General features: G+C 52.5%; 1 protein-coding gene across 1 annotated transcript in view; it reads left to right on the top strand.

Moving 5' to 3' along the window:
* NDUFS3 (NADH:ubiquinone oxidoreductase core subunit S3) overlaps positions 1-13,841 on the top strand; it is a 143,388-nt gene that overhangs the window by 115,356 nt on the left and 14,191 nt on the right. Inside the window, exons 5-6 of the mRNA XM_085646531.1 lie at positions 1,789-1,914; positions 5,959-6,078. Of these exons, the coding sequence (XP_085502657.1) occupies positions 1,789-1,914; positions 5,959-6,078 (246 nt within the window). The remainder of the gene's footprint in view (positions 1-1,788; positions 1,915-5,958; positions 6,079-13,841) is intronic.

Below are 13,841 nucleotides of genomic sequence, written 5' to 3'. Positions count from 1 at the left end.
GGGACACCTTTCAATTTATGATCCAGTTTCACCTCTTTCATGCCCTGTTTGGCCCGGTCATTGACAGTGCACAGGCACAATTGTGTAAAATTTGAAATGTGCACAGCAAAACATAAAGTGAAGCGCGCCATCATTACTACACCAAGGCCTTTGGGTAAAGTTCGAATTGATATTGAAAATAGGGATTCATAACATCGGATAATTGAGTGGTTCTTCCATCAGTCCACAAATACGCGAGAGATGTGAAGACGAGTCTGCTGCAAAGTTCATTCTTGAAAGACAACACCGCCAGGATAGTGATGTGTGCTGTCAGTATTGCAACACAGCAGCGGCTCACTAATATCACTGCACGCTATCTCTGCAACTCCCTCTCATTACTCAAATGATCTAAAAAACGGTTTTATGGATATTGCATGAAACACAAATACAACATTTCTCTGCAAAATGTCTCATAGACTCTCACACATCACCCACATTAGAAGTACCTTAATGGAAAACGGTATCCAAAGCTCTCTGTGTTGAAGTTATTGAAGGTCGTCTGAGCGAGACTTTCTGCAGAACAGAGCTGGCTCTATCAGTGGACCCCTGAAAGGCTGGGGGCCTGGGCCAGAGCCTGCTTAGCCCACACCTTGAAACATCTCTGGATAAGTAGAAGTCCTTATTCCTGCATACTGCTTCTTGTGTTAGTCTATCTTTGCCCAGGTTCCCGAGGGAGTGCGGTGTTGCCCCTTCCTGTGTTAGTCTATCTTTGCCCAGGTTCCTGGGGGGGGGTGCGGTGTTGCCCCTTCTTGCCCATGTTCCTGAGGGAGTGCGGTGTTGCCCCTTCCTGTGTTAGTCTATCTTTACCCAGGTTCCTGGGGGGGGTGCGGTGTTGCCCTTCCTGTGTTAGTCTATCTTCGCCCAGGTTCCTGGGGGGGGTGCGGTGTTGCCCCTTCCCGTGTTAGTCTATCTTTGCCCAGGTTCCTGAGGGGGTGCAGTGTTGCCCTTCCTGTGTTAGTCTATCTTTACCCAGGTTCCTGGGGGGGTGCGGTGTTGCCCCTTCCCGTGTTAGTCTATCTTTACCCAAGTTCCTGAGGGGGTGCTGTGTTGCCCCTTCCTGTGTTAGTCTGTCTTTGCCCAGTTTCCTGAGCGGGTGCGGTGTTGCCCCTTCTTGCCCAGGTTCCTGAGGGGGTGCTGTGTTGCCCTTCCTGTGTTAGTCTATCTTTGCCCAGGTTCCTGAGGGGGTGCATTTTTGCCCTTCCTGTGTTAGTCTATCTTCGCCCAGGTTCCTGGGGGGGTGCCGTGTTGCCCCTTCCCGTGTTAGTCTATCTTTACCTAAGTTCCTGAGCGGGTGCGGTGTTGCCCCTACTTGCCCAGGTTCCTGAGGGAGGGCGGTGTTGCCCCTTGCCGTGTTACTCTATCTTTGCCCAGTTTCCTTAAGGGATACAGGGGTGCCCTGTTTTCCAATGTTGAATCGGGGGCACTGCATGGAGAGGGCCGAAGGGGTACTCAACATGAGGGAACTTCAGAGTGCTCTTGTCTCCTTATTGTGCTCTGCATCACCCTCTTTGGGAATCCTCCAAGTCAGACTAGCCTGATTCTCTTCCACTTTACATTTACTGCTGGTATGTAGTGGCAAGTCGTTCATCCCCAGAAGTATGTTGGTGCTTTAGGGCAGTTGGCTTGCTGCAGTTAAATAGCTCACAGTCAGTCCAGGGGCAATGAAACTTGCGAAACTATTTTCAGATACTGTCTGCCAGTGTTGATGTTCGAGAGAATGCACACTGATGTCGATGCTCTCTTTTCTAGGTGGTTTACAACTTGCTGTCCCTACACTTCAACTCCCGTATCCGTGTGAAAACCTATACAGATGAGCTGACCTCCATCGAATCTGCCGTCCCGGTGCACAAGGCTGCAAACTGGTATGAGAGAGAGGTGAGTCTGCATTCTGGTGCCCCAGAAAGGCATACTTATTCTAAGGGTCACTATGACATTAGGAGCTCCAAGTGCAACCAGCATGCAAAGGCAGCAGGAGACCGGAGCGTGATTTGTGAGAGCAACCCCTGGCGCAAGCTGTAGGTGGACGGAGACCAGGAGCTCTCAGAGCTGCCCGTGGACAGATGCCAGGATCTGTGAGAGCTGCCCCTGTGCAGCTGCAGGTGGGAAGATACCAGGAGCTCTGAAGGCTGTCCATGGGCAGCTGCAGGTGGGAAGATACCAGGAGCTCTGAGGGCTGTCCATGGGCAGCTGCAGGTGGTGAGAGACCAGGAACTCTGAGACAGCTGCAGGTGGGCAGCTACCAGGAGCTCTGAGAGCTGTCGTAGGGCAGCTGCAGGTGGGAAGATACCAGGAGCTCTGAGGGCTGTCCATGGGCAGCTGCAGGTGGGAAGATACCAGGAGAAGTTAGAGCTACCTATGGACAGGGTGGACGGAGACCTGGAGCTCTGAGAGCAGCTCATACAGCTGGATAGACTTCAGGAGCTGACCCCACTACATCAGCTGTATCTGAAGGTTGAGGAGAATCAGCTCAGAGCCTGCAGTCAGCTGGCTCTGACTGAGCCCACATCCTCAGCTTTTCCTGAGGTTTGAGAACATGCTTGAGGTGTCAAAGGACTGTCTACATGGTCCCCAAAACTCCCCCTCCTCCTCCTCCTCTCTCAGTGGCTCCAATACCTTTGTATGTTTTTTAGTGTAAGGAAAATGTTTTTCACTTTTTGCCCAGGCTTCTTTGTGTCTTGATTTTGGAGCAGTTTTAACCCTGCTGTATGTTTCTGAGACCTCGCGGTTTCAAGGTGAGTAAGATCCTGAGCCTTAATCCCTGTGTTCACAGTTGCCTTTGAAGCTTCCATTCCGTGGAATCTGCCCATCCTGGGGAGGAGGCTTGGCACCTCTGCCTAGGATGTGCATTGTTTCAGGCCCCAGAGAGAAGCAGCTCTCGACCCAGGGGTCCAGAAACATGTCTGGTGGTGGCAGCTCAAAGCAGCCACTCAGCCTGGACACTAGTGGTAGGTTGTTTTTCAGGGGGCATCTCTGAAATGCCTTCTGTGGTGCATTTTTCATTAAAACCCACACTGGCATCAGTGTGGGTTTAATGTGCTGAGAAGTTTGATACCAAACTTCTCAGTCTTCAGTAAAGCCATTATGGTGCTGTGGAGTTCGTAATGACAAACTCCCAGCACTATATACTCTTAATGGCAGCACTGCACTTACAGGGCTCAGGAATGTACCTGGGCACTGTAGGGGTACAGGGCTCATGCACCTGTACCCTCACCACTGGCATAGGGCACCCAGCTAGAGGGGTGACTGATGTATGCCAGGGCAGTGGTTTATGGGCATGGCACACAGGGATGTGTGCCATGTCGACTCTCCACTTTGTTCTGCACCAAGACATGCAGCCTGCAAAGAGGGGGGGGGGTGTGTCTGTGTGTGTGTGTGTGTGTGTGTGTCTCTGTGTGTGTCTGTCTGTCTGTGTGTCTGTCTGTCTGTGTGTCTGTCTGTCTGTGGCACAATAAGTGCTGCAGCCCTTAGAGGCCTTCTCTGGTCACAGTGCCCTTGGTACCCATGGTACCTTTTACAAGGGACTGAAATGTGGCCAAAGATGTTCCAATCTGGGTGTACATAGTACAGTTTTAGGGAAAGAACATAGGCCCTGGGTACCTGGTTGGCAGGAACCCAGGGCACACTCAGTCAAACATCAACATCAGGCAACAAGTGGGGGCAACCATGCAAAAAGGGGCACTTTCCTACAAGGACAAAAACATTGTTAGAGACAATTCTGGACCCAACCACTTGATGGCAGAATAATGCACAGCAGGTGAATCCAGAAATTCTTCAAGCTGCAATACAATACTGACAGGAAAGAAACTATACGTTCTGAAGGGGTGTGTGATCGTGACTCGGGCCCTTTGCATGCCCCATGTCCTGTAGGTGTGCCAGGGACTGCTCCTTGTCCTGTGGGTGCCCCTGGTCCTGTGGGCGCTGCTTGTCCTGTGGGCGCTGCTTGTCCTGTAGGCGCTGCTTGTCCTGTGGGTAATCCTTGTCCTGTGGTGCTTGGTGTCCTGTGGGTGATCCTTGTCCTGTGGGTGATCCTTGTCCTGTGGGTGATCCTTGTCCTGTGGGCGCTCCTTGTTCTGTGGGCGCTCCTTGTCCTGTGGGCGCTCCTTGTCCTGTGGGCGATCTTGTCCTGTGGGCGCTCCTTGTCCTGTGGGCGCTCCTTGTCCTGTGGGCGATCCTTGTCCTGTGGGCGCTCCTTGTCCTGTGGGCGCTCCTTGTCCTGTGGGTGATCCTTGTCCTGTGGGCGATCCTTGTTCTGTGGGCGATCCTTGTTCTGTGGGCGCTCCTTGTCCTGTGGGCGATCTTGTCCTGTGGGCGATCCTTGTCCTGTGGTGCTCCTTGTCCTGTGGGTAATCCTTGTCCTGTGGGTGCTCCTTGTCCTGTGGGCGCCTCTGGCTTTGCAGGTACCTGTAGTTCTGCTGGGGTGTGTGGTCGTGCCTCAGGTCCTGCGCATACCCCATGTCTTGTAGGTGTGCCTGGACTGCTCCTTGTCCAGTGGGTGGTTGTTGTCCAGTGGGTGCTCGTTGTCCTGTGGGTGCTCGTTGTCCTGTGTGTGCTCGTTGTCCTTGTCCTGTGGGTGCTCGTTGTCCTGTGGGTGCTCGTTGTCCTGTTGGTGCTCCTTGTCCTGTGGCGGATCCGTGTCCTGTGGCGCTCCTTGTCCTGTTGCGCTCATTGTCCTGTGGGTGCTCCTTAGGGCGCTCCTTGTCCTGTGGGCGCTCCTTGTCCTGTGGGCGCTCCTTGTCCTGTGGGCGCTCCTTGTCCTGTGTCTAGGTGCTCCTTGTCCTGTGTCTGGGTGCTCCTTTTCCTGTGTCTGGGTGCTCCTTTTCCTGTGGGTGCTCCTTCTCCTGTGGCTGCTCCTTGTCCTGTGGGTGATTCTTGTCCTGTGGGCACCTCTGGCTTTGCAGGCACCTGTAGGTCTGCTGGGGTGTGTGATTGTGCCCCAGGCCCTGCAAATGCCCCATGTCCTGTATGCGTGCCTAGGACTGCCCCTTGTCCTGTGGTACTCCTTGTCCTGTGGACAACTCTGGTTTTGCAGGCGCCTGTAGTTCTGCAGGGGTGTGTGGTCGCACCTCAGGCCCTGCGTAGGCCCCTGGTCCTGTATGTGGTCACAGTTGCAGTCCTCACACACCACTTGGCAGTCACACTGCAGTGTGCCAGTCCTCCCTCACACACACTTGGCTGTTGCACTGCAGTGTGCAGTCCTCACACACCACTTGGCTGTCTCATGGCAGTGTGCCAGTTCTCACACACCACTTGGCTGTCGCACTGCAGTGTGCCAGTCCTCACACATCACTTGGCTGTCGCACTGCAGTGTGCCAGTCCTCCCTCACACACACTTGGCTGTTGCACTGCAGTGTGCAGTCCTCACACACCACTTGGCTGTCTCATGGCAGTGTGCCAGTTCTCACACACCACTTGGCTGTCGCACTGCAGTGTGCCAGTCCTCACACATCACTTGGCTGTCGCACTGCAGTGTGCCAGTCCTCACACATCACTTGGATGTTGTACTGCAGTCCTCACACACCACTTGACTATCGCACTGCAGTGTGCAGTCCTCACACACCACGTGGCTGTTGCACTGCAGTGTGCCAGTCCTCACACACCACTTGGCTATCCCACTGCAGTGTGCCAGTCCTCACACACCACTTGGCTATCCCACTGCAGTGTGCCAGTCCTCACACATCACTTGGCTGTCGCACTGCAGTGTACCAGTCCTCACATATACCTTGGTTACGTCGGTGTTCCAGGCGAAACGCATCACTTGGCTATCGCACTGCAGTGTGCCAGTCCTCACACATCACTTGGCTGCTTCACAGTGTACCAGGCCTCACTCATGAGTTAGCCCGTCTTCATGCGTGTAGCTGTAAAAATCATCTCTTTGTGACTGCTTTTGTGCTAACACTCTTCTCCTATGATCTCTTCTAGGTCTGGGACATGTATGGAGTTTTCTTTGCCAATCATCCTGATCTGAGGCGAATTCTGACAGATTATGGGTTTGAAGGGCACCCATTCCGAAAGGACTTCCCACTTTCTGGATATGTCGAGGTATCTATCGTGTTCCCTTCACTCCCAGAAGATCTGCTCGGACCAGTTAGAAGCTCATCATTGGGCTCAGAAAGTCTCTGCATGTGAGAGACTGAGGGGGAAGAGTCAGTATCTGGCCAAGATAGAGCAGCATTTGATGTCCGCTGGCAGGGTTTGTGTCCTGCACAGTCCTGTGTATGAAAGTGTGTGTGCAAACTGACGTGCGAGTCACATGACATACTGAGACATCGTTTCTCCTAAACCTACAGCCACAGTGAGTAACTCATTCACAATAGAAATAAATAGCTATAAGTTGATAGATTTCCTGAGTGTGGTTTTAGGTCAGGTGGGAGAAGCCATAGTGTGGCTTTGACTTTCAGGTGCGAGCACGTCTGATGGTGTTAGATCTTTGTATCATGAGCTTGTCTCAGGTGGGAGCACAGCTGATGGTGTTATATCTCTGTATCATGGGCTTGTGTCTGGTGAGAGCACGACTGATAGGGTTAGATCTCTATATCATGAGCTTGTATCTGGTATGAGCACGACCAATGGTGTTAGATCTCTGTATCATGGGTTTGTGTCTGGTGAGAGCACGACTGATGGTGTTAGATCTCTGTATCATGGGCTTGTGTCTGGTGAGAGCACGACTGATGGTGTTAGATCTCTGTATCATGGGCTTGTCTCTGGTGGGACCACGACTGATGGTGTTAGATCTCTGTATCATGGGCTTGTGTCTGGTGGGAGCACGACTGATGGTGTTATATCTCTGTATCATGAGCTTGTGTCTGGTGGGACCACGACTGATGGTGTTAGATCTCTGTATCATGAGCTTGTGTCTGGTGGGAGCACGACTGATGGTGTTATATCTCTGTATCATGGGCTTGTCTCTGGTGGGACCACGACTGATGGTGTTAGATCTCTGTATCATGAGCTTGTGTCTGGTGGGACCACGACTGATGGTGTTAGATCTCTGTATCATGGGTTTGTGTCTGGTGGGAGCAGGACTGATGGTGTTAGATCTCTGTATCATGGGCTTGTGTCTTGTGCGAGCACGACTGATGGTGTTATATCTCTGTATCATGAGCTTGTGTCTGGTGGGAGCACGACTGATGGTGTTAGATCTTTGTATCATGAGCTTGTCTCAGGTGGGAGCACAGCTGATGGTGTTAGATCTCTGTATCATGGGCTTGTGTCTTGTGCGAGCACGACTGATGGTGTTATATCTCTGTATCATGAGCTTGTGTCTGGTGGGACCACGACTGATGGTGTTAGATCTCTATATCATGTGCTTGTCTCTGGTGAGAGCACGACTGATGGTGTTAGATCTCTATATCATGTGCTTGTCTCTGGTGGGACCACGACTGATGGTGTTAGATCTCTGTATCATGGGCTTGTGTCTGGTGGGACCACGACTGATGGTGTTAGATCTCTATATCATGTGCTTGTCTCTGGTGGGACCACGACTGATGCCGTTAGATCTCTATATCATGGGCTTGTCTCTGGTGGGAGCACAGCTGATGGTGTTAGATCTCTGTATCATGGGCTTGTGTCTTGTGCGAGCACGACTGATGGTGTTATATCTCTGTATCATGAGCTTGTGTCTGGTGGGAGCACGACTGATGGTGTTATATCTCTATATCATGTGCTTGTGTCTGGTGGGACCACGACTGATGGTGTTAGATCTCTATATCATGTGCTTGTCTCTGGTGAGAGCACGACTGATGGTGTTAGATCTCTATATCATGTGCTTGTCTCTGGTGGGACCACGACTGATGGTGTTAGATCTCTGTATCATGTGCTTGTCTCTGGTGGGACCACGACTGATGGTGTTAGATCTCTGTATCATGGGCTTGTCTCTGGTGGGACCACGACTGATGGTGTTAGATCTCTGTATCATGGGCTTGTCTCTGGTGGGAGCACAGCTGATGGTGTTAGATCTCTGTATCATGGGCTTGTGTCTTGTGCGAGCACGACTGATGGTGTTATATCTCTGTATCATGAGCTTGTGTCTGGTGCGAGCACGACTGATGGTGTTATATCTCTATATCATGGGCTTGTGTCTGGTGAGAGCATGACTGATAGGGTTAGATCTCTACACCATGAGCTTGTATCTGGTGAGAGCACGACCGATGGTGTTAGATCTCTGTATCATGGGTTTGTGTCTGGTGAGAGCACGACTGATGGTGTTATATCTCTGTTTCTGATGGATACATCTGCCAGTGGATTCCTCACCTTGTGAATATCCCTTGCGCCAGCAACATTCGGAAACTTTTGTAGCAGTCCACGCCGATGAGGCCGAAGACGACGTCACAGAGACACGGCTCCGCTCGCGACTCCGCTGACGTCACCGGCTCCATAAGAGGACCTCGTCGGCGTGATGACGTCAGTTCCCTTTTTTCCGCGCCGTCGAAGCCAACGGATTTCGGGAATCGCTGTTGATAGCGTCGTGGATACTTTGTGTATTTTCATTGCTGTTTCCTGTCTTCTTTGAAGATGTCATCGAGGAAGTCTGGATTTAAGCCTTGCCGGGAGTGTGGCAAGCATATGTCCATCACTGACCCACATGAGGACTGTGTGTGGTGTTTATCCTCGGACCACGATGTGGATGGCTGTACCAGCTGCCGTAAAATGAGCTCAAAGGCTCTGAAAGAACGGGAGGCAAAACTTTTTATTGCCAGGATGAAGAAGGAGAAGAGAGGGAGGAGGAAAACGAGATCGAGGTCTCGATCGAAGTCGAGGTCGGCATCGAGGTCGACGTCGGGGCATGCTTCGAGAGCTAAGAAGCACAAGAAAAAGAGAAGGCATTCCTCTCGGCGTCATTCTGACAAGAGTACGGCGCCGAAGCCGAAGTCACCTGATCGGCGTCGAAGGGACTCCGTCTCTCCTTCTCCTGTGCCGGGTTCACCAGCTGGTCCTTCATCTCCAGTGGTCCCTTTGTCTCCGGCTTCGCCAGTTCCGGTCCGGACTCTGACGCCGGTCTCATCCCCGGCTCCGGCTCCATCTCCGGCCCCGGAAGAGCTTCAAGTCCCGGGTGAGGCTGCGACGCCGTTGAATCCACCGTCGGCGCCGGTTGGCCCGAGTCCGGTGGGGCCTGACCAGTATCCTGCCTTTCCTGGGCCAGGTCAGGACCCTTCGCATTACTTAAATGCGATGTATGGGGTGTTTGCTCGTGCCATGTATGCCCCTGGTGCACCTACGGGTCCGATGGGTCCTTTGGCCTTTAACTTGGGGGTGCCGCAGGTGTATCCTCAGGCTCCTTTCTACCCATTTTATCCAGCGACGCCGTCTTGGAATCCTCCGGCTCCGAGAACGTCGACGCCGCTTCCATCCTCGCCGGCTCCGGCTCGACCTCGTTCGACGCCGATGGCTCCGCTGGATCCACGTTCGACGCCGATGGCTCCACTGGCACCGGCGCCGTCTGAGTCGATTACGGCGCCGCCGACGCCGAGGATTCGAATTCGCTCCAGGAGGGAGACTCAGAGGATTATTGAGGAGCAGAGATACCTTCAAGAGGAGGCGGAGGATGGAGAATTGGTAGAGTCGGATGAGGTTTTTGATGAGCTTAAGGAAGCTAGTGGCTTGGACCTTTCTCCTGAGTGGGAGATTACTCCGCCATCTGATGAGCCATCCAAGGATGTCGCACCCTACCATGCAGTCATAAGGAGAGCTGCGGAGTTGCTTGATCTCCAGCTTCCTACAACAGAGTTTAAGTCAAACATTTTGACTGAAGTGCTGCATTCTCCGACGACGGTATCAGAGCCTCTGCTTCCCTTTAATGAGGCCATTGTGGAGCCTGTATTGGAGGTGTGGCGCAAACCTTTTTCTGCTCCTGCGGTCTCAAAGACGATCGCAAGGAGATACAGAGTGGCCCCAGGAGATCCTGAATTTTTGTCATCCCATCCGTCACCAGAGAGTCTGGTGATTCAAGCGGCTTGTTCTGGAAAGTCTAAAGGTGCTTTTCCACAGGTCCCTGGGGACAGAGAGGCAAAAAGGCTGGATCAATCGGCAAAGAAGGTGTTTTCATCAGCCAGCATGGCTTTGAAGTCGACTAACGCTACTTGTCTCTTGGGGCGCTATGTTCACGCACTGATGGACTCGGCTAAGAAACTGGCGCCGAAATTGCCTGAGGACGATAGATCTGGATTTAACGACATCTTGGCTGATGCTCAGGCGGCTGCGCGGCAAGTGATCCAAAGTGGGCTGGACACTGCGGATTCTGTTGCAAGGATCATGGGGTCGTCTGTTGCAACTAGGAGAAGTGCTTGGTTCAGAACGTCTGAGTTTTCTCAAGATGTACAGTCGACCCTATTGGATCTACCGTTTGATGGGTCTGGCCTATTTGGGAAAAAGGCAGATGCTGCTCTGGAAAGATTCAAGGAGAGCAAGGCAACTGCTAAATCTTTGGGACTCCAGTCTCAGTCGAGAGGGTCTTTTAAGAGGTACAGGGGTTTTGGAAGAACATCCTTTCGTACCTATAGACAGACTCAGCAGCAGCAGCAGCAGCAGCAAAGTTCCTCGTCCAGAGGTTACAGAGGAAGAATCAGGGGTCGCACACGTGGCTCTCGTCAGCTCTCCTCCTCCTCTTCCTCAGCCCCTCCCACCACCGCAAAACAGCTCTAGATCCGACATTCCGGATCATGTTGGTCCTGTGGGGGGCCGGCTTACCCATTTTCTACAAGATTGGGAATCTGTAACTACGGATCTCTGGGTTCTAGATCTTGTAGAAAATGGGTACGCCCTTCCCTTTCGGGAATTCCCTCCAAATTACCCTCCTTGCCAAGGGGTTTGTTCGGAGGACCACCGTCTTCTCCTGCAGGAGGAAGTCCTGAAGTTGTTTCAGAAAGGCGCGATAGAGGTGGTCCCGGAGCAGGAGAGGGGTCAGGGATGCTACTCCCGGTATTTCCTGATCCCGAAAAAGGACGGCAGATTGCGTCCGATATTAGACCTCAGGATCCTGAACTTATACCTGAAACAGGAAAAGTTCAAGATGCTCACCCTTGCTCAGGTTCTTCAGGCGCTGAATCAGGAGGACTGGATGGTGTCGCTCGACTTGCAGGATGCGTATTTTCACATACCCATTCTGAAGTCGCACAGGAAGTATCTCCGTTTCACGGTAGGGTCGCAACATTATCAGTTTGCGGTCCTCCCGTTTGGTCTTACTTCGGCACCTCGAGTCTTCACGAAGGTGATGGCAGTGGTGGCAGCCCATCTCAGAAGATCGGGAATTTCGGTTTTCCCTTATTTGGACGACTGGCTGATCAAGGCGGAGTCGTCGGAGAAGGTGCTGTGTCATCTGCAGGATACAACTCGGCTGTTGTACAGATTGGGTTTTTCGATCAATGTGCCCAAATCTCACCTGGTGCCCTCTCAGCGCAACCTGTTCATAGGTGCGGTACTGGACACTACTGTGTGTCGAGCATTCCCTCCTCCTCAAAGGATTCTCGACATACAGGAAATGATTCCTTTGTTTTACAGCGGAGCGGTTGTTCCAGTTCTGAAGGTCCTTCGCCTGCTCGGTCTGTTCGCCTCCTGCATACTGTTGGTCAACCATGCACGCTGGCACATGAGGGCGCTCCAGTGGTGCCTCCGCAAGCAGTGGTATCAGCACAAAGGGGATCTCAGGGAGTCTGTGAGGATCTCCAGAGAAGCTGCGGCGGATCTATTTTGGTGGAGCGTGGAGGGCAATCTGTCCCAAGGAAAGCCCTTCCATATACCTCCATCGGTGGCAACAGTGATAACGGATGCATCCACCTTAGGGTGGGGTGCTCATCTGGGGGATCTGGAGATCAAGGGTCTTTGGTCTCCAGAGGAAAGGTTGCTTCACATCAACCTTCTGGAGTTACGGGCGATACGTTTGGCGCTCAAGGCCTTCCTCCCTTCCCTTCGCGGTCAGTCTGTTCAAGTCCTGACGGACAACACGACCGCGATGTGGTATATAAACAAACGGGGAGGAGTGGGGTCTCTTTGTCTCTGCAGAGAGGCCCTGCGTCTATGGTCCTGGGCTCAGGATCATCGGATTTGTCTGATGGCAAATCATCTAGCCGGAGTTCTGAACGTGCGTGCGGACAGTCTCAGTCGACAGTTCTCCGCCGACCACGAGTGGAGGCTCCATCCGGAGGTGGTTCGTCATGTCTTTCAGACGTGGGGGACTCCTTGGGTGGACCTGTTTGCCACTTACGAGAACGCGCACTGCCCGTCATTCTGCAGTCTCCAGTATCCGTTGCAGGGAGCGTTAGGGGACGCGTTCCAGTTGAGTTGGGGCTCACGACTCCTTTACGCGTTTCCTCCCATACCCTTGATTCCTCGGGTTCTGAGGAAGATTCGCCAAGACCGGGCCCAAGTTATATTGATCGCCCCGGATTGGCCAAGAAGGGTGTGGTACACAGATCTTCTCCACCTCTCCTCGTGCCCTCCGCTCCGTCTCCCTCTGAGGGCAGACCTCCTCTCGCAGTCGGAGGGGCAGGTTCTACACCCCCACCTCCAGAGCTTACACCTTCATGCCTGGAGATTGAACGGGGCAACCTGAATTCTTTCTCTCTCCCGCCAGATGTGGTGGATGTTATTTTATCGGCCAGGCGACACTCCACCAAGTCCATTTACTCCTACAGGTGGTCTAAATTTGTTAAATGGTGTGGAGAGAGGTCCATTGATCCCTTGAAGGCTCGTCTGTCTAATATTCTACAGTTTGCCCTTTCTCTTGCCCAGCAAGGCTTTGCTGTGGCTACTGTGAAAGGATATCTATCGGCTCTATCGGCTTTCCTTTGTTTGCCGGATCAGCCGTCGCTGTTTAAGTCTCCTATTGTTCTTCGTTTTATAAAGGGTCTTACAAACAAATTTCCTCCAACTCCCTTTATTGTGCCTCAATAGGACTTGAACCTTGTCTTAACCTATCTCATGGGTTCTCCTTTCGAGCCCTTACACAAGTGTCCCATGAGGCTCTTGTCTTTTAAGACGGTATTCCTCGTTGCAATCACCTCGGCAAGGAGGGTAAGTGAGCTTCAAGCTCTAAGTTCGAAACCCCCATTCTTGACCATTCATGCTGAACGAATGGTACTCGGGACCAGGGCTGCATTTTTACCTAAGGTGGTAACTCCCTTCCATCTGGGGCAGTCCATTACCCTTCCTTCTTTCTATCCTCCCCCACACACTTCCAAGGAGGAGGAGAGACTTCACCGCTTGGACCCTAAGAGGGCGGTGAGCTTCTACCTGGACAGGACAAGGGATTCCAGGATTGATGACCAGCTCTTTGTGGGTTTTGCTGGCTGCAGAAAGGGTCGTGCGGTGCACAAGCGCACCCTTTCAAGATGGATTGTGCTTTGCATCAAGATCTGCTACTCCCTAGCTGGTAAGGAGCCTCCGGAGGGTTTGAGGGCTCATTCTACCAGGGCGAAGTCTTCTACATCTGCCTTATCTAGGGGTGTTCCTGTGGAGGACATTTGTAGGGCGGCAACTTGGGCCTCCCTCCATACCTTCGCTAAACATTATTGCTTGGACACCGAGGTGAGGAGGGACGGACACTTTGCTCGTTCCGTCCTTCAGGACTTTCTGGTATAGGGGGATGGACACCCTCCTCTGGGAGTGGGGACTGCTGTGGAATCTATTCACAAGGTGAGGAATCCACTGGCAGATGTATCCATCAGAAGAACAAGTTACTTACCTTCGGTAACGCTTTTTCTGGTGGATACAGTATCTGCCTGTGGATTCCTCACTGACCCACCCGCCTCCCCGTTGTCCATCCTTCTATACCAGTGACTCTATGCCTGTAATTCTTTTGATGGGTTTCA

Source organism: Triturus cristatus, chromosome 3_1, assembly GCF_964204655.1.
Source record: "Triturus cristatus chromosome 3_1, aTriCri1.1, whole genome shotgun sequence".
Classification (NCBI taxonomy): domain Eukaryota; kingdom Metazoa; phylum Chordata; class Amphibia; order Caudata; family Salamandridae; genus Triturus; species Triturus cristatus.
This window is presented reverse-complemented; position numbering and strand designations above follow the sequence as displayed.